A 27,744-nucleotide genomic window follows, 5' to 3' on the forward strand; every position below is an offset into this window, starting at 1 on the left:
TGTTCCCCTCGCCTCCCCTCCTCGGTTGCCCAAGGAAGTACGGACTCTGCCGCTAGAAATTTTTGGAGCAATTTTTCCACAAGGACCTTCTGCTATTGCACCATTTTGCTCGTCCTCTCCACCACAGGAAGGAGAGATAAGAAGTTCTCTTTGTAGCGGGGGTCGAGAAGGGTGAACAACCAGTAATCGGTGTTGACCAAAATGCGTACAACGCAAGGGTCACGGGAAAGGCAGCCTAACATAAAGTCAGCCATGTGTGCCAGAGTACCAACAGGCAAGACTTCGCTGTCCTCATCAGGAGGATGACTCAAACTCCTCATCCTCTTCGGCCTATCCACGCTGAACAGATGTAATAAACCTGCCATGGGTACTACCCTCTGTAGCGGAGGCAACCGTCTCCTGCTCCTCCTCATCATCATCCAATTCGCTCTGAGAAGACGAACGGAGGGTGGTCTGGCTATCACCCTGTGTAATGTCTTCCACCATTTCCACCTCTTCCACATGCAAAGCGTCCGCCTTCATTGTGAGCAGCGAGCTTTTCAGCAGACACAGAAGTGGGATGGTGACGCTGATAATAACGCTATCGCCGCTCACCATCTGTGTTGATTCCTCGAAGTTGCGTAAAACCTCACAGAGGTCAGACATCCATGCCCACTCCTCGCTTGTGAAGAGCAGAAACTGACTGGAAAGGCGACGACCATGTTACAGCTGGTATTCCACTACTGCCCTCTGCTGCTCACAAAGCCTGGCCAACATGTGAAACGTGGAGTTCCAGCGCATGCTCACGTCGCACAACAGTTGGTGAGCTCGCAATTGCAAGCGCTGCAGCGTTGACAGACTGGCAGCAGCTGTACATCACTTTCGGAAATTGGCACACACGCGGCGCACCTTCACCAGTAGCTCAGGCAAATTGGGGTAGGTTTTGAGAAACCGCTGAACCACTAAGTTGAACACGTGGGCTAGGCATGGGATGTGTGTGAGCTTGCTGAGCTCCAAAGCCACCACCAAGTTACGGCCATTATCAGACACAACCATGCCTGGTTGTAGGTTGAGTGGCGAGAGCCACAGCTTAGTCTGGTCCCTTATCCCCTGCCACAGCTCTACGGCGGTGTGCTGTTTGTCACCTAAGCAGATCAGCTTCAGCTCGGCCTGTTGCCGCTTCCCCACTGCAGTGCTACACTGCTTCCAGCTACCGACTGATGGCTGACTGGTACTGCAAGAGGATAATTCAGAGGTGGAAGTGGAGGAAGAGGAGAATTAGGGGGTTGCAGCCACTAACGTAGGTGGTGGCGGAAACCCTGATGGAAGTAGGGCCCGCAATCCTTGGCCTCGGTATCACCTGTGCCATACCAGGGAACGACTCGCTCCAGGCCGCCACAACATTCACACAGTGTACCATCAGGGAAATTTAGCGTCGCTGGCCAAAAGCACTTGTCCATCTGTCAGTCGTTAAGTGGACCTTCCCAATAACTGCATTGGTCAGGGCACAGGTGGTGTTACGGGACACATGCTGGTGTAAGGCGGGCACGGCACACCTGAAAAAATAGTGGCGGCTGGGGACTGAGTAACGAGGGACGGCCGCCGACATCAGGCTGCGGAAAGCCTCAGTGTCCACAAGCCTAAATGGCAACATTTCCAGGGCCAGTAATTTGGAAAGTTGTGCATTTGCTGCTATGGCCTGTAGGTGGGTGGGTATGTGCGCTTTTGTTCAAAGGCCTGAGGTATGGACATTTGGACGCTGCGCTGGGACACGGAGGTGGATGTGGTCGCTGATGGTGCTTGCAAAGGTCCAGGTGCAGGTCGGGAGGCATCTGGGCCTGCGTCTTGGACAGGGGATTGGCCAGCACGTAACACTAGGGAAGAGGAGGCAGTGGTGTGACCCGCAGACACGGATTGTGGACCCAGGTGTTCGGCCCAGCTATTACGGTGCGTTGATGCCATGTGGCGGATCATGCTGGTGGTGGTGAGGTTGCTAGTGTTCTCGCCCCAGCTCTTTTTGGTATTACACAGGTTGCAAATGACAATTCTTTTATCGTCCGGACTTTCATAAAAAAAAAAAGCGACAGACTGTGGAACACCTACCCCTTGACAAGGGAGATTGCTGCAAGGGGCTGCTCCGGGGAACAGTTGTGGGCCTGTTTGGTGTGGCCCGCCTTCTCCCTTATGCCACCCAACTGCCTCTTCCAGCCCCCTCCCCCTCTGTACTGCTATCCTCGTTCGGCTTGCCACCTTTCCAGATTGGGTCAGTGATTTCATCGTCTTCCACTTCCTCACTCTGCTCATCCTCCTGACTTGTTGACCTAACAAGAACCTCACTTATTGGCAACTGTGTCTCATCATCATTCACCTCATTAAACCCTAATTGCCGTTCCCCACCGTCATCTTCTTCTGACTGTGCATGCTCAAGTGTGAATCAGTGCACAAAATCTCCTCATGTCCCTTTATGATTTGGCGAGAGGCCCAAATCAAGGAATGGCGATAAAAAGAGCTCCTCAGAATATCCAAGTGTGGGATCACTTGTTTGCCAAGACTCTCCATGGTGGGAGGAAGGAGGATCAGGGTGAGGATTCTGTTGACCAGACTCTTGGCTACTGAGACTGGACTTTGTGGAAGACAGGGTGGTGCTTAACCGACTGGAAGCATTATCTGCTGCAATCTAACCGACCACCTGGTCGCAATCATGTGACTCCGAGAGTGGTGTCCTGCGCCGCCCTGCAAACTGGGACATGAAGCTAAGTATCGTGGATGAGTGTGTTTCTTTTGCTCTGGCAGCAGGCACAGTTTCACCGCACCCAGGGCCACGGCCTCTGCGTGCACCATCAGCAGCACGGCCACTGCCCCGACCCTTACTGCTCGCCTTCTTCATATTAAATGGTATATATGCTTGCAAGTATGTCACACGTACAGTAGCGCAGGTTTTGTAAGTGTATGCGCAAATAAACTACACTGAATGTCACAGATATTTAGGATGCACAAACGTTATACAGGAGATGTAGAGCAGGTAATGTCGCTGTCAGCAGAGGCCAAACTATTGCAAGCAATTTAGCTCAGGCTGCGCTAATAATATAAATTGCAGCCAGATAAAACAATAGTCTTAAAAGGACTTTTGGGTCTCTAACACCTTTCAACACTAAATCCTGCCTAAAAAAAAAATAAAAATATTCCTATCCTTACATTATCTGTCCCTTCTGCTGCAGCTCTCCCTAAGACTGAGCCAAACCTCGAACCGATGCTGCGTTCCGGCCAGCCAATCACTGTAATGCCAGTAACCAACATGGCTACGGAATTACAATGAGTGCCAGTACTTCCCCGCACGTTTATCGGCTGCGCAGTAGCCAACAAACGTGCTGGGAGGAGACTCGAGCATCGCGCTCGAGCACACGGGGTGTTCGGCCGTACACCGCGATGTGCCGAGCATCGCGATGCTCGAGTCAAAATGGTGTTCAGCCGAGCATGATCGCCCAACACTAGTACTGTTATTATTCATATTGCCTCCTTTGCTGGCTTGATTCATTTTTTCATCACATAATACACGGCTCATTTCCATGATTATGACCACCCTACAATCCAGTAGTGGTGATCGTGTTTACACACTATAGAAAAAAGAGCTGGTCTATGCTCACTCCTGCAGTCCCGGAGCTTTTTCCTATAGTGTGCCAACACGGCCATCGCTGCTGGATTACAGGGTGGTCGTAACTCCTGGATACCAGCAGTGTATAATGTTAAAGTGTAACTGTCATGTTTTCATACTTTACTGCTGCTGTAGCATTATGCATAAAGTAATCTTTAGTTTCTTCACATACCGCTGTTTTCCTTGAGCTTTTCCCTTAGTTACGGCTGTTTTAACCCCTACAATATGAGGACCTTCTCAAGATGGCTCCTCTGCCAGTTCTCTGAGGCCAAAACTGCTTTCCTTCACTTCCCATACATACTTGTGTAGCCAGCAGCTCCCTGCCAGCCAATCAGATTGGATTATTGAGAGACACGCCTCCTCATTGAAGCCTAATGCAGGCATGTAGTGTGAAGGACCGCCCCTCTGTCTTCTGTTTACATGAAGGCTAGGGCTGCGCGACACATAGGGCACAACTACACTGCAACATGTGACAATTTCTATAATAGTCTATGGTGTTGCACCGCGACATGCTGCGACTGACGCAACAGTCGCAGAAAAATCCATCTTGATGGATTTTTTGTGCTACTGTCCTGTCGCAGTATGTTGCAGTGCGACACCATAGACTATCATTATAAAAATTGTCGCGCAACACATGTCGTCTTTTAGCCCTAGCCTAAAGGGAAGACAGACAAGCCCTAGCAACGGTATTTTAAGGAACCAGTGTAAAGGGACAGGGGACATTAATGGAAGCGGTTATTATAAGGTAATTACAGATCTTTTGACAATCATTGACAGACTCTCAGGTATACATGCCGAGCTCTAATAAACTAGCAAATAAAAAAAAATGACAGTCACACTTTAAGGAAGAATGTATCAGCCTGCAAAGAAGGTAATATGGATAATAACAATACATTAGTAAGTGCCATGTATTAACTTTCTATACATAATAAATGCCATTTGCCTATCAGGACTTTTGGGGATGAAAATGATTTGCAGGAGAATCATTAGAAATGTAAATGGTTTCAATTCATGTTGAGAGCCGGAAATATGGTTTTAATGCTAAAATATTTACTCCTGACACTAATGGTCCATTCGTTCTCCTTATGAGGTGTTTCGGTTGAGTTTTAGGCTCTTTCCACTGATTTTGCTAAGATCTCTCGACAATCTAACGTGTCTTGGGCTCAGCAGACTGTCTGAGGTTTGCTTTTGGAGAGGATATGTTGGATTCTTATATCTATCTAGTCCTCTCCACTGGCAAGAGATGTCCATGTGTGCAGTCTACTAGGAGCTAACACATTTCATGCCTTACAATTACTGGTTGGGTGATTGAGACATAAGGGGGTTCTTTTTCTGATGAGCTATTAAAGAGCAGGGGGCCCATATACTGTTGTTGCACTGGGGCCGTCTGCTGTGACTGCCCCTATCAATAGAAGGGCTCATGGGGAACCTGTCACGGTGGGTAGTGGGGGGAAACTCCGTATAATGAGGAGTAGACGGGAAAGCAACTAGGCCTGGATGCCGGGATCAGGTCACCTCCTATAACGTCTATAATCCTTGCCCTAACTCCTAACCGTATGAGAGGACCTGGATGGTAGGAAGGCTCATTCCCAGGAAACCTAGGACCCCGAGTCACCCTAATAAACCCTCAAATAGAGAAAGGGGCTAAGACAACCTGTTCGTCTCAGACACGGATGAACAGGAGTCTCATTGGCCAAGCTGCTAGAGAAGGGACAGACAGTGCACCTCTACAAAATCAGCAGACAAGAGCCAATACGCACTTACCTGCTGCGACAACAATGGCAAACGGACCCCCATGGGGACAGGATGCATGGCGGCCCCCGGCAGAGCTGCATACTGACTTGTGGTTCCCCCTCCGGGGAACCCTGAGACCCCCTTCCGGAGGTAAACAACACAGGAACATGTCTAGCAAACATGCTGGACTACAAACACCAACAGACCAGACATGTAACAACCACTAAACAAGATAACCACCCATACATAAACATCACCAACTTTATGCAAGGGTAGTGAAGGGAAGGTAGACAACTGGATGACATAGAAGACATCGGGAAGACATTGATGTCCCACTAGGTGGCCCTCAAGGACTGGGCAGACAGAACACCCAGGACAGGAGCACAGCTCCAGCACTAACAGAAGCTGGAGGACAACTAACTCCCGCCTGGAAGCCACAGGCAAGATAAACATCAAGTGGTCACACCCAGCCAGGTAGTTAACCCCCTCCAGCACCAGACAGGGTGGAACCACGATATGAGGGGCAGAGCACATACATGCAGCATAAACAACACGTAGCCACAGGCAACAGCATGCACGGCAAACGCGTCACGGCTCACAACACAGAGGCCGTGACAGCACCAGGTCCTGGACCAGTCGGGAAAGCCATTGAGTGACCCAAAAGGCATTCAACTAGATGTTTGGCACCAAACCACAGCCCAAGTCATGTTCTTTATTATGCATTACAGCGATTAGTGTTGAGTGAATCAAACTTAAAGCGGAATTCAATCCAAATTTCTGGAAAAATTAGATTCAACACAAATACGAATTTCTTGCCGCTTCTGAGAAATCTGCCAGCACTGTACTGCTGTGACGTCCTTTCCCTTACTTCCCACTAGGTTTGTTTTCAGCTCCTGAGCTCGCAGAACAGATAAGGAGATCACACTTACAGAAAGGCAGGAGGCTCCTGTGATCTTCCGAAACAGTTGGCTCCCGATCTCCGCTAGCTCCGACACCCCCCGCTTCCTCTCTGCCGTCTTCCGTGTCTCTGTTACCAGGGACGGATCAGGCAGTAGACTGCAACTTAGGTGGAAGTGAGACCCTTCGTGGCCATGACTTTACAGCTCTTTTTCTGGCGGATTTTTTAAATGAAGAGATTTAGAAATTTGCTGTTGACACCATTCTCTATTAAGTGAAATTGTGCTAAAGTATGGTGACCCTTTAAGCTTTATTTACATAAACCCATTTAAATATTGGGGGTTCTGCAGACCTCCTTAAGAAGAGACTGTGAACAACCACATAAAACAAGGATCATTTATTACAGGAAATTGTTAAAACTGACAATAAACCGAGAAAATAAAACTATTCAGCCACCATGGAACAGTGTCACAGATGAAAAACCGTACATGAAGTTACTGAATGGAAAGATTGTATCTGAGGCGTCTAAATACTAAGAATCATTAGTGTATAATATATGGAACATATAAATCACCGCTCAAAAGACATAATAAAGTTTCCGCTTATAGAAGAGTCACAAATCTGCATTATAGGGATGTCACCGCTCACAAAAAAGGCCCGGATTTTGCCCCGCTGACCTGTGGCTGTAGATTTGTGTTTGATTTGTATTCATTTTAAAAGCTAAATCGTTAAAAGGTAAAAAACACAGCAGATCGTCTTACGCAGTTACATTGACAACTCCAGGGACTAGGGACCAGCTTTCAAGGGGTATTCCGGGGATAACATCCATTGACTGTTCTTAGGATTTGCCACCAACGTGTGATCAGACCCATGGAACCTCCAGTGATCGTCTGAGAAACCTGGATAATATATGTGCTTAATTTCCCTGCAGCGCAACCACAGGCGATAGTAAGTATTACACGGTGCCCATTCAAATCAATGGATTGCAGCAGATAAGAGACACTCTTTGTAGCTGCTCTGCACTATAAATAGCTGCTCAGCCGAGCTCCTATACAACTGTCCAATTCCTACAGCGGGTGGATTATAAGCTCAGGTCCCCTTTATTTTCGTCTCTAGGGTTCAGCATACAGATGACGCTGTGGTGCTAGGGTGGACACTGACCCATTTATGCTAGCACTGGGTTACAACGAGCATGTAAAGTCAAATGTCCAGGTGACATGATCCTACTGTGTTGGCTTTACAAGCAGCAGATTGACACTGTGCTCTATGATTCATTCAGTCTGCGACCATTGGAAAGTAAAGGAAATGTAAATACAACTTTTTGGAAACATATACAGTACATGGCAGAAAGTGTGGGCACCCCTGAAAATTATTTCAATTACACGTTTATTTCCTTTGTCTGTACTGGAACAAAACAAAAAAAAAAAAAAAGACAAATTGGTCATAATTTCACACAAAACTCCAAATATGGGCCGGACAAAATAGTTGGCACTTTTTCAAAATTGTGGTTAAACAACTTTATTTCAAGCATGCGACGCTCGTTCAAACTTGCCTTTGGCAAGTAACAGGTGTGGACAATATAGAACTCACACTGAAAACCAGATACAAGGGGGAGAAGTTGACTCAATGTTTGCATTGTGTGTCTGCCACACTAAGCTGGAGAACAGAAAGAGGAGCAGAGAACTGTCTGAGGACTCGAGAACCAAAATTGTGGAAAAATATCAACAATCTCAAGGTTACAAGTCCATCTCCAGAGATCTAGATGTTCCTTTGTCCACGGTGCTCAACATAATCAAGAAGCTTACAACCCATGGCACTGTAGCTAATCTCCCTGGACGGAGGAGAAAAACTGATGAAAGGTTGCAACGCAGGATAGTCCGGATGGTGGATAAGCAGCCCCAATCAAGTTCCAAAGAAATTCAAGCTCAGGGTGCATCAGTGTCAGCTATGGCAGGAGACCCAGGAGGACCCCACTGCTGACACAGAGGCATAAAAAAGCTAGACTGCAGTTTGCCAAAATGTACGTGAATAAGCCAAAATCCTTCCGGGAAAACGTCTCGTGGACAGATGAGCTTTTTTGTAAAACACTTAAGTCCACTGTTTACCGAAAAAAGGAATGAAGCCTACAAAGAAAAGACCACAGTACCTCCAGTCAAATATGGTGGAGGTTCAAAAGGTGTGTTTTGGGGTTGGTTTACTGCCTCTGGCACTGGGTGCCTTGACTGTGTGCGAGGCATCATGAAATCTGAAGATTACCAAAAGGATTCTGGGTCGCAATGTAGGACCCAGTGTCAGAAAGCTGGGTTTGCGTCCTAGGTCATGGGTCTTCCAGAAGGACAATGACACCAAACGTACTTCAAGAAGCACCCAGAAATGGATGGGAACAAAGCGCTGGAGAGTGGCCAGCAATGAGCCCAGATCTAAATCCCATTGAACACCGGTGGACCTTCAAATATGAGAGACCTGGAGCAGTTTGCAGAAGAAGAGTCGTCCAATACTAGTAGAGATGTGTACGAAGCTTGTGGATGGTTATAGGAAGTGACTGATATCAGTTATTTCCTCCAAAGAAATATTAAGTTGAGGGTGCCAGTAAATTTGTCCGGCCCATTTTTGGAGTTTTGAATGAAATGATGTATGGTAATTTTGGGGTTTTTTTCTCCGTTTTTTGGCATTGCACACACAGGAAATAAACAAGTATAACAAAACATGTGTAACTGCAATAATTTTCTGGGAGAAATACTTCAATATCTGGAAAACTTTCAGGGGTGCCAACACTCTCGGCCACGACTGTAAAACACATTTTAGGACTTTTCTTTTGCAGAGAGATGTCAAAAATGTCCTCCATGATGCTGATGGTATTAGGAAGACTAGATGGGCCAAATGGTTCTTATCTGTCGACACATTCTATGGTCCTGTCCTGTCCTGACGAAGTTTATGAAAAATGAAACAGACCGAATGCAGGAGAATACTCCGTTTAGCACAAGTCGGGGGCATGTGTCAAATATTCAGTACATTAAGTGCTACAGATTATTTTTGGTTACATTTCCAGTTACTTGGCCCCAACGATAAAGACGAGCCCCCGATCTTCGGTCTTCTGGCAGCCATATGTATGTAGCCACTTATGGAAGCTGCAAACAGCTGGAGCGGAGCCATCCTGAACTGGTTTCCGATGGAGTCCAACGGGCCATACAAGATGGAAGCACCTATACAGTCTATTCTGACAGGAACAGGACTCCAGAAGACACACCGCCCCGGCCCCATCTGCCTCATTGCTTTCCCACATATTTGCTATACACCTGGAAAACCTCCGGGTTCTGCTGAGCAAAGTTTTCCGCCGTGTTTCGCCGCAGCCAGTCGGACGATCGCATCTGGTTCTGGAGCTGAACGATGAGGTCGCTCAGGTTGGAGCCTGAAGGTTCGTGGTGACTGGACACGTAGATGACCTCGTCCGTGCTGTCCGCTTTGCCGTCTTCTTCTACGGGATTCTGCTCTTCTATCTGCAGCTCTTTCTCCCTCCTTTCCAGCACCTTGCGGATCCGCTGCATTCCTGATGAGAGGAAATAAGAAATGTGGATTGTTAGAGGGAGTCCTAATAGTGAGAAAAGGGTGTACACAGATAGGACGAGCCTAGAATGGACCCTTCCCCAAAAATGCACAAGCGTCCACTATAATAACACATTTTTATAGGGGTTGTCAAACAAAAAGAGCCAAATCCCCTGCTTCACTTCACACTGTAAATACCACTAGGGGGAGCTGAGTGCATCCGGATTTACACTATCTCAATGGGAAGTTGTCTCTGCAGCGAGCTCCCCCTAGTGGTGACTGCAGGTAAACGCTGTAACTGTAAGCAGGTTAGTGCAGGACCCCTGAGGGTACGCCAAAATTAACACAGAGGCACACCTGGGCACAGTGCTTCATGCAGACTCTTCCTCACCACAACTGTGCAAGATCGGAAAGAAGGGGGGGCTCAAGACCCTGTACGAGTGATCATGGGGGTCTCGGTGATCAATTCTAACATTCTCCTAAAAGTTATCAATACCTCAAAGACCTCTGCTTGCTGTCAGTGAATATAAACATTCATGGCTTCAATTCAGATGGTATCTGGAGAACCATTCTGTAACCATTAGGCATTACTAATGCTGGGTCAGAGACTTCAAATCTCCACGTTGGAGTTCCCCTTTAAGAGAACTAGAATAAGTCATTGCTTACTGTAACTGGACTGTACTAACGAGAGAGAAGTGCGGAAGATCAATTAGCTGCAAATGGATTATACCGAGTGCATTATAGATGGTGAAGAAGTCAAGACTAATTACAAGAAAAATGGGAACCGGTGGAATTAACCCTTTTGAGGATGCAGGATGCATACCCGTCCAGCTGATCGCAAGTGAATGCCAGGAACAATGCTGATCATTGCATTAAAAAAGAAAGACTGTGGGGGGGGGGGGCCCTCTGATCGTGTCACACAAAACCTCTATGACGTGATCAACGGTCATTGCTAGTATAGGCCGGCAGCTCAGGGTCTACTGAAGGACCCCAGAGCTCTCCGACTGCATTTAGTGTTACAATGGCCTCTTTATAGCATACCAAGCACATGCGCCCTCCACCACCTTTCCCCGCTCTGTTCTCGGTATAGGTTCGGGTCCCAGCGGTGGGACCCGCACCCATCAGACAATGGCGGCATATCCTAGCGATATACCCCCATGGTCTATGCTGGGCCCACCCCTTTCAGTTCAGTTAATATTAATGAAGCTGTGTGGCCCTTGGACGACAGAGCACGTAGGCTTTTACTAAAGAAACTAATTTATAGGTCTGTCTTGGGATTTGAACCCCAGACCTGCATGACAGGCAGACGACTTACTATTAAGCTATGGACCTACCATGTTGGGGTGAGACGTTCTGTGCTTAAAAAGCAGTTATCTGTCCAGGAATGATATTACATAAACAGATTATTACTGAAATGAAAGGAAAAACCATTGCGCGATTTTTATGTGCACTGTTTACTGATCCCCATTCCCTACTGCGCGGGTGATTATGATCAGACAGACTATAAATACTGTTTTTAAATATTTAATAGTATGTTGTGTAATGGGTTTTGCTGTGTTATATTTTTTTTGTGACATTAACTTGTTCCCGACCACCCATTGACTATAAACGACTGGGTGGTCGGGACTTTTGGAATGTTAATCGTGCAGCTGCTGTGCGGGCGGCACCCCATAGAGAAGGCAGGGACCGTTCCTCTGTGTCCCTGTCTTCTGGATCCCTGTATACACAGCATAAAACAAAAAACAAACAAACAAACAAAAAAATATATATATATATATATACACACTACGTGCAGAATTATTAGGCAAATGAGTATTTTGACCACATCATCCTCTTTATGCACGTTGTCTTACTCCAAGCTGTATAGGCTCGAAAGCCTACTACCAATTAAGCATATTAGGTGATGTGCATCTCTGTAATGAGAAGGGGTGTGGTCTAATGACATCAACACCCTATATCAGGTGTGCATAATTATTAGGCAACTTCCTTTCCTTTGGCAAAATGGGTCAAAAGAAGGACTTGACAGGCTCAGAAAAGTCAAAAATAGTGAGATATCTTGCAGAGGGATGCAGCACTCTTAAAATTGCAAAGCTTCTGAAGCGTGATCATCGAACAATCAAGCGTTTCATTCAAAATAGTCGACAGGGTCGCAAGAAGCGTGTGGAAAAACCAAGGCGCAAAATAACTGCCCATGAACTGAGAAAAGTCAAGCGTGCAGCTGCCAAGATGCCACTTGCCACCAGTTTGGCCATATTTCAGAGCTGCAACATCACTGGAGTGCCCAAAAGCACAAGGTGTGCAATACTCAGAGACATGGCCAAGGTAAGAAAGGCTGAAAGACGACCACCACTGAACAAGACACACAGGCTGAAACGTCAAGACTGGGCCAAGAAATATCTCAAGACTGATTTTTCTAAGGTTTTATGGACTGATGAAATGAGAGTGAGTCTTGATGGGCCAGGTGGCTGGATTGGTAAAGGGCAGAGAGCTCCAGTCCGACTCAGACGCCAGCAAGGTGGAGGTGGAGTACTGGTTTGGGCTGGTATCATCAAAGATGAGCTTGTGGGGCCTTTTTGGGTTGAGGATGGAGTCAAGCTCAACTCCCAGTCCTACTGCCAGTTTCTGGAAGACACCTTCTTCAAGCAGTGGTACAGGAAGAAGTCTGCAAGGTAAGAAAAACATGATTTTCATGCAGGACAATGCTCCATCACACGCGTCCAAGTACTCCACAACGTGGCTGGCAAGAAAGGGTATAAAAGAAGAAAATCTAATGACATGGCCTCCTTGTTCACCTGATCTGAACCCCATTGAGAACCTGTGGTCCATCATCAAATGTGAGATTTACAAGGAGGGAAAACAGTCCACCTCTCTGAACAGTGTCTGGGAGGCTGTGGTCGCTGCTGCACGCAATGTTGATGGTGAACAGATCAAAACACTGACAGAATCCATGGATGGCAGGCTTTTGAGTGTCCTTGCAAAGTAAGGTGGCTATATTGGTCACTGATTTGTTTTTGTTTTGTTTTTGAATGTCAGAAATGTATATTTGTGAATGTTGAGATGTTATATTGGTTTCACTGGTAAAAATAAATAATTGAAATGGGTATATATTTGTTTTTTGTTAAGTTGCCTAATAATTATGTACAGTAATAGTCACCTGCACACACAGATATCCCCCTAAAATAGCTAAAACTAAAAACAAACTAAAAACTACTTCCAAAAATATTCAGCTTTGATATTAATGAGTTTTTTGGGTTCATTGAGAACATGGTTGTTGTTCAATAATAAAATTAATCCTCAAAAATACAACTTGCCTAATAATTCTGCACTCCCTGTATATATATATATATATATATATATATATATATAATGATATACATATTTGTTATTGCCGTGTCCGTAACGACCTGCTCTATAAAAATGGCACATGATCTACCCTATCAGGTAAACGCCATAAAAATAAATAAAAATTACAACAAAACAGCTTTTTTTGTCATCTCACCCTCCAAAAAACATGATATCAAGTGATCAAAAAGCCATATGTATCCGAAAACAGTACCAATAAAAAGTAGCCTGTCCAGCAAAAGGAAAGCCCTCAAACATCTACAGTGCTGCCCATAATTATTCATACCCCTGGCAAATTTTGACTTAGTTACTTTTATTCAACCAGCAAGTACATTTTTTAACGGGAAATGACATAGGTGTCTCCCAAAAGATAATAAGACGATGTACAAGAGGCATTATTGTGGGAAAAGAACATTTCTCAGCTTTTATTTACATTTGAGCAAAAAGTGTCCAGTCTAAAATGATTCCTACCCTTCTCAATAATCAATAGAAAAGCCTTTATTGGCTATTACAGCAATCAAACGCTTCCTATAATTGCAGACCAGCTTTTTGCAGGTCTCCACAGGTATTTTTGCCCATTTATCTTTAGCAATGAGCCCCAAATCTTTTAGGTTGGAGGGTCTTCTTGCCATCACCCTGATCTTTAGCTCCCTCCACAGATTTTCTATTGGAGTCCAGTCTGGACTCTGGCTGGGCCTCTCCAAAACGTTAATGTTGTTGTCTGCTAACCATTTCTTCACCACTTTTGCTATGTGTTTTGGGTCATTGTCATGCGGAAATGTCCACTGGTGCCCAAGGCCGAGTTTCTCTGCAGACCGCCCGATGTTGTCGTTGAGAATCCTCATGTATTGCTCTTTTTTCATGGTGCCGTTTACTGGGATTAGGTTCTCTGGTCCATTGGCTGAAAAACACCCCCAAAGCATTAGGTTCCCACCACCATGTTTGACAGTGGGGATGGTGTTCTTTGGGTTGAAGGCTTCTCCTTTTTTACGCCAAATGAAGGAAACATCACTGTGACCAAACTATTCAATGTTTGTTCATCTGACCATAACACAGAAGACCAGACGTCTTCTTCTTTGTCCAGATGAGCTTTTGCAAAGGCGAAGTGAGCTTTTGTGTGCCTTATCTGGAGAAGCGGCGTCCTCCTTGCTCTGCATTGTCCGTTGGATTGTCTGCCTTGAGACATTGCCACCAGCAGAGCCCAGATTCACCAGGATGGCCTTAGTGGTGATCCTTGGATTCTTTTTCACCTCTCTAACTATCCTCCTGGCCAGCACAGAAGTCACTTTTGGCTTCCGACCACGTCCTCTGAGATTTTCCAGAGTGCGGAACATCTTGTATTTTTTTATAATACTTTGCACTGTAGCCACTGGAACTTAAAAACATTTAGAAATGGCCTTGTAGCCCTTTCCTGACTTGTGAGCAGCCACAATGCGCAGCCGCAGGTCCTCACTGAGCTCCTTTGTCTTAGCCATAACTGTCCACAAACCAACTGCAGAGAGCTGCTGTTTTTCACCTGTTGAGTTGATTAAAACAGCTGTTCCCAAATAATCAGGGTAATTAGGAGGCTTTAGAACAGCTTGGACTATTTGGAATGGTATAGAACTTTAGATTTTCCCACAGACTGACAGTTTGTGAAGGGTATGTATAATTTTGGACTGGACACTTTTTGCTCAAATGTAAATAAAAGCTGAGAAATGTTTTTTCCCCCACAATAATGCCTCTTGTACATCGTCTTATTATCTTTTGGGAGACACCTATGTCATTTCCCGTCAAAAAATTACTTGCTGGTTGAATAAAAGTAACTAAGTCAAAATTTGCCAGGGGTATGAATAATTATGGGCAGCACTGTATGTTGGCAGAAAAACAAAAATATTATGGATGTTAGTATATGTATATGACAATGCGGAATATAACAGATTTTTCATGAGAAGTGATTTTATTATGCAAAAGTAGTAAAACACAAGATGTATGTAGTTTTTTTATATCGCCATAATCGCATCAAACAGCAGAATAAAGTTCTCTGATCATATATACCACATGGCGAACCTCACCAAAAAAATAATAAAAATATCTTATTTGTGCCCACCTCACCTCCCAAAAAATGTGATAAAAGGCGATCAGAAAGTCAAATGTACCCCAAAATAGTGCAACGTGTCCCACAAAAAATAAGCCCTCACACAGCAAAGTTATGGCTGTTATAAACCATTTCCGCAAATTTCACGTCAGAAAATCCAAGTGCCGCTCCTTCCCTTCTGAGCCCTGGCGTATCCCCAAACAGCAGTTTACGACCAAGAATGGGGTGTAACTGTATTCAGGAGAAAATGGGTAGAAAATTGTGGGGTGATGTTCTCCTGTAATCCCTTGTGAAAAAGAAAGTTTGGGCCTAAAGCACCATTGTCTTGTAAAAGATAATTACTCTTACCGGTAATTGGTTTTTCCAATAGCCTCCACAACGGCACTTACAGGAGGGTTAACAGAGTAATTCACATTAGGGAGGGACCGCAGCCGACAGGACCCTGAAGCCAAAGGACAAATCCTGGTTCCTTAGAATGTCCAATTTATAATGATTGAAAACAGTCATAGGGCTTGCCTACGTGGCAGCCCTGCAGATTTAGTCTAGAGTTACTGATGTAGATTCTGCCCATGAAGATGATACCGCCCTAGTAGAATGGACTTTTATTCCAGAAGGGGGCTGAAGATTTCTCTGCACATAGGCAAAAGCAATAACGTCTCTGATCCATCTTGCTATGAATGATTTGCTGGCCGCTTGCTCTTCATTCGGACATTGATATTGGAGAAAGATGATCGGACGGCCTAAATTTACTGGTGGTGTGTAGGTAGGACAATACGCTCCTTTTACCGTCCAAGTTGTGGAATGTTTTATCTTTTTCCGTAGTTGGAGATGGGCAGAAGGAAGGTAACGACACTTCTTGCTCACAGTGAAACTTGGAGACGACCTTAGGTAGAAAGGAAGGACAATGCCTGAGAATTATGCGGTCGTCCAGGACTGTAAGATCTGGAGGCTTGTGAGAAAACGCCTGGATTTCTCCAACCCTCCTAGCAGTTAATCGCCACAAGAAAAAAAACGTTTCGTAGGTGAGCATCTTTAAATAAATTTTATGAATTGGTCAGAACTGAGAGAACTAAGTTTAGGTCCTAAGGGGTAATGATGGAACGACTCGTCGGCCCCTTTAAAAAAACGCTTGATGAGCGGAGAATCCGCCAATTTCTCATCCAGAAAGACACTTAACACTGAGACTTGTACCTTGATCGTCGGAGACCTTTATCCAAACCCACCTGCAAGAAACTAAGAACCTGAGGAATGTCTGGAGAAAGGCAATTTTTTGAAAAGGACAAAAAAGCGTTACAGGTTCTTAAATGTTATAGGCTTCTGGCTCAATATCATTGTAGAGATTACAGCATCCGTCAAGCCCTTTTTCTTTAAGCGAGGCGTTCAGCCACCAGGCCGTCAGGTTGAGTTGAATTACTCTGGGGTTAGGGTTATTGGAATATTGGTCCCTGGTGAAGAAGGTCCGGAGTTGATCGAAGGGTCCATAATATTCCTGCAGACAACCTGAGTAACAGAGGGAACCAAGACCTCCTTGGCCAGAAAGGGGCGATGAATATCACTTGAGCTGCTTCCTCCTCCACCTTCATAAGAGTTCTTGGAATCAAATTGAAGGGAGAAAGGCATAAAAAAGTGCTTTCGGCCATGGCTGGGGTAGCGCATCTACCCATAACGGCTGGTCCAGTCGGGAGAGGGAGCAACATTTTTCGGCCTGCCTGTTGTCCTTTGTGGCAAATAAATCTAGATCCGGGATTCCCCATCTTTTGCAGATCTGCTGAAAAATTTGAGGATTCAGGGACTATTCACCTTCTTTCAGGGTCCAACTGAGGAAATCGGCGATTACATTGTTCTCTGCTTTCACATGGACTGCTGTTAAAGAAAAGAGATTCCTTTCTGCCCAATGAAAGATGTTTTGAGACACTGCCTGTAGAGAACGGCTCCTCAGGTAGGCGACGGCCGTGGTGTTGTCTGATAATACTTTTACGTGTTTCGGAGATGGAGTGTGAAGGGAGACGATGACTCTAGATGGGAGTTCTTTCAGATTGTAAGAAGCATGTAACATATCTTCTCCCCATCTGCCCTGAACTACTCTTCCCTCCAAATGACCTCCCCGTCCTGAACCGCTGGCATCTGTTGTCACGATCATTTGCTTTTCATGACGCCAATAGACTCCTTTCCGTAAGTTTTTGTCTATTCTCCACCACATTAAGGACCTCTTTACGGAATTTAGAATGAGCACATGCTTTTCCAGGGCAGAATTTGTTCTATCCCAAGAAGATAAGAGGAAGGCCTGAAGGATTCTCGTGTGATTCTGAGCCCATCTGACCGAGGAAATTGTAGCCATCAGAAGACCTAGGATGGTCATAATGTTCCTGATGGCGGAAGGTGACTGCAGAACAGAGTTACTTTTTGAAGTAGATTGTTCCGTTTTTCTAGGGGTAGAAAGGACAATAGAAGATGAGAATTTAGGAGCACTCCCAAGAAGAGCTTTCTTCGGTCCGGCGACAGGTCTGATTTCTTAAAGTTTATAATCCACCCTAGGGTGGTAAGGCATGTTTGCACCTGAAAGAGGTGGGATCGCAGATTTTCTTCCGAAGGTGAAGCGATACGAAAATCGTCTAAATATGGTATAATCAGAATCCCCTTTAGGTGAGGGTATTTCATGACCTCTGACATGACTTTTGAAAATATTCTTGGAGCCGAAGAGATTCCGAATGGGAGAGCTCCGAACTGGAAGTGGTGTAACTGATCCCCTAGAAAGACAGCGATTCTTAAATATTTCTGGTGACTTTGGCACATCGGAACATGGTAGTAGGCGTCCTGGAGGTCCAAGGTCACCATAAAACAGTCCTGAGGGAGTAAGTTTATGGTGGATTTTATTGTTTCCATTTAGAATTTTTTGTAAACAATGAATCGGTTCAATGATTAAAAATGTATTATCAAACAGAAGGCTCTGCTTGGTTTTTGTACCAGAAAAACCAGAGAATAGAAACCTTTTCCGTATTGATCTACTGGGACTGGATAAAGCACATTTTTGTTTATAAGAGAAGAGATCTCTGTTTCTAGACAAGATTGTTTTTCTTTTTGAATCAGCTTTGTGTTTATAAAAAAAACTATCCGGGGGAGGGAATAAAAACTCTATTTTAGGCCTTCTCTTAGAGTAGATATCACCCAAGGGGAAGCCCCTGTTTCTTCCCAGGCTGAGATGAAAAAGGTTAGCCTTTCCCCCGACATAGGTTATGGCGTCATTTATTGGGACGGGAGGAGTTCTCAGGATTGAACAGGAATCCCTTTTCTCGACCTTTAGAAGGTTGACACTTCCTAGAATCTTCTTTTTTCTTCTGATCCAGCCTCGATTTTTTCTGATTTTGAAAGGATCGCCTTTGGTTAAAATAGCGATTCTCAAGGGCGAACCCTTTTTTCTTATCTGAGGCCTTCTCAAGGATATCATCTAATCTCCTTCACAGGGGATCGAGCAAAGGCGGTTCTTTGATCCAGCGTCACCTGACCATGAACGCAGCGAGATTGCTCTACGAGCCGCATTAGACAGAGCAGCTGATCTAGCGGAGAATTTTACTAAGTCAGCAGAGGCGTCTGCCAAAAAATTGGATGCCTTTTTTAAAATAGGTAGGGAGGCAAAGATTTCCTCCCTTTGGGTACCAGCTGCTAAGTGCTGTTCTAATTGATTCAACCTGACGGACAGAGTTCTAGCCGTCCAAGTAGAGGCGATGCTTGGACGTAGCATAGCCGTATTTGTCTCCCAGGCCTTTTTTAGTAAGTTTTCAGATTTCTTGTCCATGGGATCTCGTAAGAGACCCATGTCCTCGAACGGTAGAGAGGCCTTTTTTTTTAAATGCGGGCAACTGGGGCATCGATTTTCGGTGTTTTGTCCCAGGGATCTGACTCAGTCTCAGCAAATGAATACTTCCTTTTAAAGGAATTTGTCACGGCTGATCTTTTTTCAGGATCCCTCCATTCTTTAGGTATCAGGGATTTTATGTTGTTATGAATGGGGAAGACCTTTCTCTTTCTCTCCCCCAAACCCTGGAACATTTGATCTTGAACGGAGTGAATTTCTTTCTCCTCCTGAATGTTCATGGTAGCCCGTATGGTCTTTAGAAGACCATCAGTTTCTTCAGGAAGAAACAAAGGTTTTCCTGAGCCGTCATCTGAAGAGTCAGAGTCCGGATCAGATATTAGTTCTTCTTCATCCAGATCAAACGCCATGTCAGAAGCAAAAGATCTGCGAGATGTAGATGGGCGTGGGGATTGTGACGCAATTTTAGAGTCCACAGCCGTATTAACTTCTTCCTTTATTATAGCTCTTAGAGAATCAAGGAAGGACGGCGACTCTTCGGCGACTACACCTTTTCGGTGCATTTAGGACATAAGGATTTCTTTTTGAAGAGAAAAACGACTTCCTACAGATGGCACACTTTTTGCATCCCGTATCTCCACCAGCCGGCTTAGGTCATGGTCTCTGGGCCCTATAGAATTAAATAATAATAATAATAAAAAAAGAAGATTGTAGGGCCAGGAAATTTTATTTTTATTTTTTTAACAACACCTACACCAGGGGTGAGAGCACGGAGACAAGCCACAATTCCCACGTGAAAATAAGCAAACCAACACTGTGCATCAAGGTACCTAGGAATGAAACTAGGAGACACATTAAGTCCCCACTGGGGAGGAGGCTTACCGGGCTGAGGCAGCGGGATCTCCAGGTTTCCTTGATGCGTCCGCGTCCACCGGGGCAAGCATGACTTCAGGCGATGAAGGGAAGGTTTTGTCTGGGGATTCTCACCCCATTTAAATCTTCCTGAAAGGCGCGCCAAGATCCTGCGCAATCTCCCCTTACCTGGGAGAATCGCGAGCCCGGGGCTGCCCGTGCGCAGGACTTATGCCCAGGAACGAGAAAGGGAGGCAGCGCGTCCCCCCCCCCCTGCTCCAGCCATCCCACGATGTGTGTGGAAAGAAATAAGGCTGGGCGAGAATATATCATTCCTGGCATTCCAGGAGAGCTTCCACGCATCCCGAGGACAGGAAACAACGACTGAATAGGTAAGGGGAGGAGGCCTTTAAAATCATGTGCTTCTGCGTTGTTTCCTGTCCTGGGGGCGGGGACACCCTCTTGTAAGTTTTTTTCATTTTCACATCCAAGTGTATAAATTCTATAAAACGCCTGTTGGGTCAAAGTGCTCACTACACCCCTTTAAACCCCATGGGTGGTGTAGTTTCCAAAACGTGGTCACTTTTTCAGGTCTTCACTGTAGGGGTACCTCAGGGTTTCTTCAAATGCAACATGGCGCCTAAAGACTATTCCAGCAAAATCTGCCCTTCAAAAACCATATGGCGCTCCCTCCTTTTTGAGCCCTGTCATGTGCCTATACAGCAGATTACGACCACATACGGGGTCTGTTTCTGTAAACTGCAGAATCAGGGTAATAAATATTGAGGTTTGTTTTGTTGTTAACCCTTGATGTGTTACAGGAAAAAATTTATTAAATTGGAAAATCTGCAAAAAAAAAAGGGAAAGCTTGAAATTTCACTTACATTTTGCTTTAAATCCTGTGGCATACCTAAAGGGTTAACAACATTTCTAAAATCAGTTTAGAAAAGTTTGAGGGATGTAGTCCCTCATGGGGTAATTTAAGGGTGGATTGTATTATGTGAGCTCCTCAAAGTGATTTAGAACTGAATCGGTCCTTAAAAAAGTTGATTTAAGACATTTTCATGAAAATTTCAAAAATTGCTTCTAAAATTCTAAACTTCCTAAAAAAATAAAATAACATTACCAAAGTGATTTCAACATAAAGTAGACATATGGGGAATGTTAATCAATAACTATTTTATGAGGTATCACCATCTTAAAAGCAGAGAGATTTAAATTTAGAAAATAGTAAATCTTTTCAAATTTTCGATTTTTAAAATAAATAAAAGGTAAAACATATTGGCTCAAATTTACCATTAACATGACATACAATGTAAGTCTTGTATAGGACCGCGCTGCCGAACTTCTCTCCTCCGATTCCTCTTTACACCATAAGGCTCATTACTGATAACCCGGACATGGGAACATCCACCAGGACTGGGGGAGTGAGTTCTGGTGGATTTAAGCCCTTGTTCCCATGTCCGGGTTACCAGAAATGAGCCTTATGGTGTAAAGAGGAATCGGATGAGAGAAGTTCGGCAGCGCGATCCTATACAAGACTTAGTGAATTACATGGTGACTTTGACCCACATCACTTTTTAGGATCAGCAGCGCCAAGATTCCAGGCAATGTATCAGAGACTTCTGTTTTGCGACTTTTACTTACGACATACAACGTGCCACGAAAAAACAACCTCAGAACGGCTTGGATAAGTAAAAGCATTCCAAAGTTATTACCACAAAATTAAGACTGGTCAGGAAGGAGGGTAAATGGGCTGGTCTGGAAGTGGTTACCTTTGATAAAATATTATAAAAATATAAAAGTTCAATTTTTCTGCCATAACTTTTAATAAAGAAATATTTCACAGGTATGTACTAGGAATTGAGCACCAGGCTTTCACTAGAGCAGGCAGAAGCCTTACCCACTACTGCATAGAAGGGCTCTATAGTCAGTATTGGATTTTCTGAGCCTAAATAGTATTACCGTTTTCTTCACAGGCATAACATTAAATAGGTAGTAATACTATTTAGGAGCTGCTAGACATAGAAAATACAGTGCTATCTCTATACAGCAGTGGGTAAGGCTAGTGATTGCTAGTGCTAACGCTAGTGCTAGAGGTTTAATTCCCAATATATACCAGTGAATTAAAGGGGGTCTGCCATCAAATACCTGCAACTGAAACAGCTGCATGTTCAGATCTGCACCTTGTCCGTGCCCCCATTTCTGAGAAATAAGGCTTTCAATTTTATGCAAACTAGCCCCTGGAGCAACGAGGGTGTTGCCATTGCACCCAATTAAAATCTTACTGAAATGGGCTGATGCAAAAAAATAAATTATATATATATATACACACACACACACACACACACACACACACACATACATATATATGAGAATGTGTGAAGAGCTGGGAGCTCATATGGTTTGAATATTTAAGTCCTCAACAACCCCTTTAAGAAGAGGCAGGGCATAATCTGCTGAGTCTCTTGCTGGGAGGTAGCAGACAACTCTCCCTACTGCTCCATTTCCGACATATGAGCCAAAACTAAGGAGCCATGCTTCTGCAACACCGAACTTCTGGAGCTCGTAGACGTCCAGCAAGGGGCAGTCCCCCGAGCACTTACCTAACTGCAGCCGGTGGGTCTTGTCTGAGAATATAATCCTGAACCAACCGGGCTCCGAACATTCAAAGGCTTTCCCGCAAGACAGGAGAACCTTATTATCCAGGAAATCCTTCCATAGACTGACTTCTTCCTCAAAGGTTGGAGTCCGCAGGTACTGCAGAGAACATCGACACCAAACACCAATATTAGTTGTTTTTTTACATCTTATTTTCATTCCAAACGGGACTTTCATTTTTAGCATGTTTCTATTTTTATTATCAAAGTTTGCTGTTTATTGTGTAAAAAAAAAAAAGGTCAAATACAATTTTTTTGCACATTTAAAGGTTTTTTTCCTGGAGTAGAAGAGTAGAGCTCTGCAGCCTCTTCCCAACTTACCAAGCACGGCGCCGTACATTGTGTAGTGGTTGTGAGTGGTATTGCAGCCCAGGCCCGTCCGCTTGAATGGGATTGAGCTGCACCTCCTGGGCCATGTGACCGCTAAATGTGATCACTGGCCTAGAAAGAGGCCAGAGTGCCGCGGCTCCTTCCAACAGCTGATCAGCGGAGGTGCCAGGAGTTGGACGCCCGCCAATCAGATACTTGAGGGTAGGTCATCAATACTGTACTCTCGGAAAACCCCTTTAATCTCATATATAGCAAATGTTAATCTGCATGAGTTACATGTGGTTTTTAGGGGTGGATTTGCTGCAGATTCACCCAATGCATTGCAAAGGATGAAATCCTTGTACAATATCGGATGCAATATAAATTTGACTTGCTGCGGATTAAAAATCCCCACTTCGTGCGGATTCGATTGGGGAAATTTTCTACAGAACGTGGATGTTTTTTTATTTTATTTTTTATTTCTAATCCACTCTGTTGCTAATGTAAAATTTGCAGCATTTCCACCATTATTGTCACTGTAAGCATTGCTCATGTGACCCGTCACCCGACGATCGCAAGATCACTAGGACCAGTGGAAGTTGGGACGGCAGAGGCCGACAGGCATCCGAAACATGACTGCATGATCTCCCGTGCAGCTGTTATTCTACCGCACGACGCTCGAGAATAAGGCCCATTAATGACCGCCGTAAAAAAAGACGTATCTGCGGCCGTAGGAGGATTAAGGGCATCTCCAGAAATATACAGAAATCAATAGAGCAACAATGTATCCAACCCTCCTATAACTAAGTTACCACCTGCAGCTTCTCACCTTACGGAAGTCAATCCAGATGAAGAATCCTGCGCTGCGGTTTAGAAAGGGAACGCCGATGGCGCGGAGCTCGTCTGCCACATACGCCTGAGCCGCCCGTAAGCGAGAGTGATTGATTCGTAAGTAAACCTGGTTAATCCAGTCTAGACAATGAACAGAAACACAGTCTGGTGAGTATAAGAGGCCAAACCCTAGTGCAAGCAGTACATACCGGCCAACTAAGGCAGGTTTGCGTATGGCCACCTTAAAGGGCATCTGTCAGCAGTTTTGTACCTATGACACCGGCTGACCTGTTAGACGTGCGCTTGGCAGCTGAAGGCATCTGTGTTGGTCCCATGTTCATATGTGTCCGCATTGCTGAGAAAAATTAAGTTTTATTATATGCAAATGAGCCTCTAGGAGCAACGGGGGCGTTGCCTTTACACCTACAGGCTCTGCTCTCTCTAAATTGCTATCTGCACTTTGATTGACAGGGTCAGGTGTGATGATGTTTTCACTGCCTGGCCCTGTCAATCAAAGTGTAGGGGTGTGGCAGATGCAGAGAGAGCTCAGCCTTTAGGTGTAACGGCAACGCCCCCGTTGCTCCTTAGAGGCCCATTTGCATATATAAAAGCTTCATTTTTCTCAACAACGTGGGCACATATGAACATGGGACCAACACAGATGCCTTCAGCTGCCAGGAGCACATGTAACAGGTCAGCCGGTGTCATAGGGACAAAACTGCTGACAGATGCCCTTTAAAGGGGAGACAACTCCGCAGCAGAAACTCCCCCATCACGTGCCCTAAGACCTCACCTCGGTCACGCAGTAGCTGAGCTATCTTGTACTGCATGGGGCCGCAGACCCCGTGGAAGTAGCAGAGAGAGGCCACGCCATTGCAGACGTCCCGATTCTGGGAGTAGAGCGTCCCAAACCGAACTCCTGAGACGGCAAAGTCCTGCAGGGTGGAAAATGATAGAACGAAACACTACACAAAGCAAAGAGACCAGCAACAAAAAATTTTTAAAAAAATTCCGGAGTCGGCCTTTTCTGTCAAGGGGCATTTTAATTGTTTCTGAGCTCTGGGAAAGCCGACAACCAAAAGTCCAAATTACAGCTACCTAAGAGGTTGTCAGCCAGCTCTGAATGTCGTATCCAGGGGACAGGGATGTAACACAGTTCTCTGTATTCCAAATGCAACTTCCAGGCCCAGGAAATAACTGCTGCTGCAGGTTACTGGGCCGTACAAACCACACCCCTTCTCTGACATCACTTCCTGCTCTGCGGTGATTGGCTGAAGCCGTAACACCCAGACTTCCTGATCTGCCCGCCTCCTCCACATAATACTGCTCATACTGAAAGCTCTGCTCCATTTTAGCTGTTTTTTTTCCGCCATCATGCCTTCTGAGGGGTTGGGGGTGTTACATCAAGAAATGATCCTTACCTTGCTAATTCCCCACATAACGTGAGTCCTCTGAGGATCAGGAAGCCTAAAAACATACAGAACAACACAGTGAATTATGACAAAGGGGAGGAGCTATGAAGGGCGGCATTGCCTACTACAACCAATCAGATTTCATCTAACGTTTTACAAGAGCGCTGCTCAGGGAGAATTAAAGCGGAGCACGGCTGTAAAGAGATTAGAGGATTTTAACTGTAAAATGGCTACTTCTGCCACTTTGGGGACATGTGCGACTCTTGTACAACCCCCCGACCCCAGTATATAATCAGACGATGTCCGTACTTGTCCAGGCTCAGCACGCTGTGGAACACTACAGACTCGTCAAACACGGACAGCATATAAATCTCATCCACTATGACGTGCAAAGAGTGCCTACAAGACAAAGAGAAATCCAATGAATCCTGTGCCGTTGTACAGGTCTATAAATATTGTAACAATGTTAATCACCATCAGTTTACATTCGTATGTTACAGAGCTGCATTCATAATTCTGCTGGTAGTTATTGGAAATAGTCTGCAATCTGGTCAACAGACACAGTTAACAATTTAGCTAAACTCCTATAATGCAGCTTCCTCTACTTTACATTTCTGTACAGAGGCTGGACTACAAACATTTTCCAGAATGTAAATCACCGGATACTGAACAATTTCTGAATGCTAGGCGAGTTCAGCTCTGAAGCCAGCAGAATACTGATGGTAGCTTTAGTATATTATAAGGGCTGCGACTCAGGATCAGTACAAGATTATATTACATTATAAGTAATATCATGTATGTACACAGTGTCTCCACCAGCAGAATAGTAAGTGCAGCTCTGGAGTATAATACAGGATGTAACTCAGGATCAGTACAGGATAAGTAATGTATGTACACAGTGACTGCACCAGCAGAATAGTGAGTGCAGCTCTGGAGTATAATACAGGATGTAACTCAGGATCAGTACAGGATAAGTAATGTATGTACACAGTGACTGCACCAGCAGAATAGTGAGTGCAGCTCTGCAGTATAATAAAGGATGTAACTCAGGATCAGTACAGGATAAGTAATGTATGTACACAGTGACTGCACCAGCAGAATAGTGAGTGCAGCTCTGGAGTATAATACAGGATGTAACTCAGGATCAGTACAGGATAAGTAATGTATGTACACAGTGACTGCACCAGCAGAATAGTGAGTGCAGCTCTGCAGTATAATAAAGGATGTAACTCAGGATCAGTACAGGATAAGTAATGTATGTACACAGTGACTGCACCAGCAGAATAGTGAGTGCAGCTCTGGAGTATAATACAGGATGTAACTCAGGATCAGTACAGGATAAGCAATGTAATGTATGTACACAGTGACTGCACCAGCAGAATAGTGAGTGCAGCTCTGGAGTATAATACAGGATGTAACTCAGGATCAGTACAGGATAAGTAATGTATGTACACAGTGACTGCACCAGCAGAATAGTGAGTGCAGCTCTGGAGTATATTACAGGATGTAACTCAGGATCAGTACAGGATAAGTAATGTATGTACACAGTGACTGTACCAGCAGAATAGTGAGTGCAGCTCTGGAGTATAATACAGGATGTAACTCGGGATCAGTACAGGATAAGTAATGTATGTACACAGTGACTGCAGCAGCAGAATAGTGAGTGCAGCTCTGGAGTATAATACAGGATGTAACTCAGGATCAGTACAGGATAAGTAATGTAATGTATGTACACAGTGACTACACCAGCAGAATAGTGAGTGCAGCTCTGGAGTATAATACAGGATGTAACTCAGGATCAGTACAGGATAAGTAATGTAATGTATGTACACAGTGACTGCACCAGCAGAATAGTGAGTGCAGCTCTGGAGTATAATACAGGATGTAACTCAGGATCAGTACAGGATAAGTAATGTATGTACACAGTGACTGCACCAGCAGAATAGTGAGTGCAGCTCTGGAGTATAATACAGGATATAACTCAGGATCAGTACAGGATAAGTAATGTAATGTATGTACACAGTGACTGCACCAGCAGAATAGTGAGTGCAGCTCTGGAGTATAATACAGGATGTAACTCAGGATCAGTACAGGATAAGTAATGTATGTACACAGTGACTGCACCAGCAGAATAGTGAGTGCAGCTCTGGAGTATAATACAGGATGTAACTCAGGATCAGTACAGGATAATAACAGACAAGGCTTCACTTTACCTTTTGGCAAATTCTAAGAAGTCCAACATTTCAGCCGCAGAATATACGTCTCCCAAGGGGTTTTGTGGATTTAACAGGATGAATGCCTTTACATTAGTGCCCTACGAAAAGCAATGGAAACAGTGTCGGCTCAGCAGGAATAGCAGAGTTTGTTGTGTGCAGCACAAAGTTTAATTTAAAATGTTTTATGTTAAAAAAAAAAATTGATGCTTTTCACTTTGGACAACCCCTATTTGATAGAAGGCTCCCTTAAACATAAGCTCATTATAAAGTGTCTCCCCGCTGGGACTCCCAGCAATCAGTGGTACTAGTGTTTAATTTCCCTGCAGCGCCACCACAGGGGAAATGAAGTATTACGCAGTCTCCATTCACATCAATGGGTTGCCTGACAAGCCCACAGCCGCCTCTCTGTCACCACTCTCCTCTGTGGAC

General features: G+C 44.8%; 1 protein-coding gene across 4 annotated transcripts in view; it reads right to left on the reverse strand.

Annotated features, from left to right (window-relative positions):
- Window positions 1–7,383: 7,383 nt before the first annotated feature.
- LOC122920135 (1-aminocyclopropane-1-carboxylate synthase-like protein 1) overlaps window positions 7,384–27,744 on the reverse strand; it is a 98,574-nt gene continuing 78,213 nt past the window's right edge. For all 4 annotated transcript variants that reach the window (XM_044269342.1, XM_044269346.1, XM_044269343.1 and 1 more), the window contains exons 10-16: window positions 27,313–27,413; window positions 25,409–25,498; window positions 25,109–25,154; window positions 24,481–24,622; window positions 23,686–23,828; window positions 22,494–22,647; window positions 7,384–9,809 (exon numbers count right to left, since the gene is read on the reverse strand). In XM_044269342.1, the coding sequence (XP_044125277.1) occupies window positions 9,529–9,809; window positions 22,494–22,647; window positions 23,686–23,828; window positions 24,481–24,622; window positions 25,109–25,154; window positions 25,409–25,498; window positions 27,313–27,413 (957 nt within the window). In that variant the 3' untranslated portion in view covers window positions 7,384–9,528. The remainder of the gene's footprint in view (window positions 9,810–22,493; window positions 22,648–23,685; window positions 23,829–24,480; window positions 24,623–25,108; window positions 25,155–25,408; window positions 25,499–27,312; window positions 27,414–27,744) is intronic.

This window comes from Bufo gargarizans, chromosome 10 (assembly GCF_014858855.1).
Source record: "Bufo gargarizans isolate SCDJY-AF-19 chromosome 10, ASM1485885v1, whole genome shotgun sequence".
Classification (NCBI taxonomy): Eukaryota; Metazoa; Chordata; class Amphibia; order Anura; family Bufonidae; genus Bufo; species Bufo gargarizans.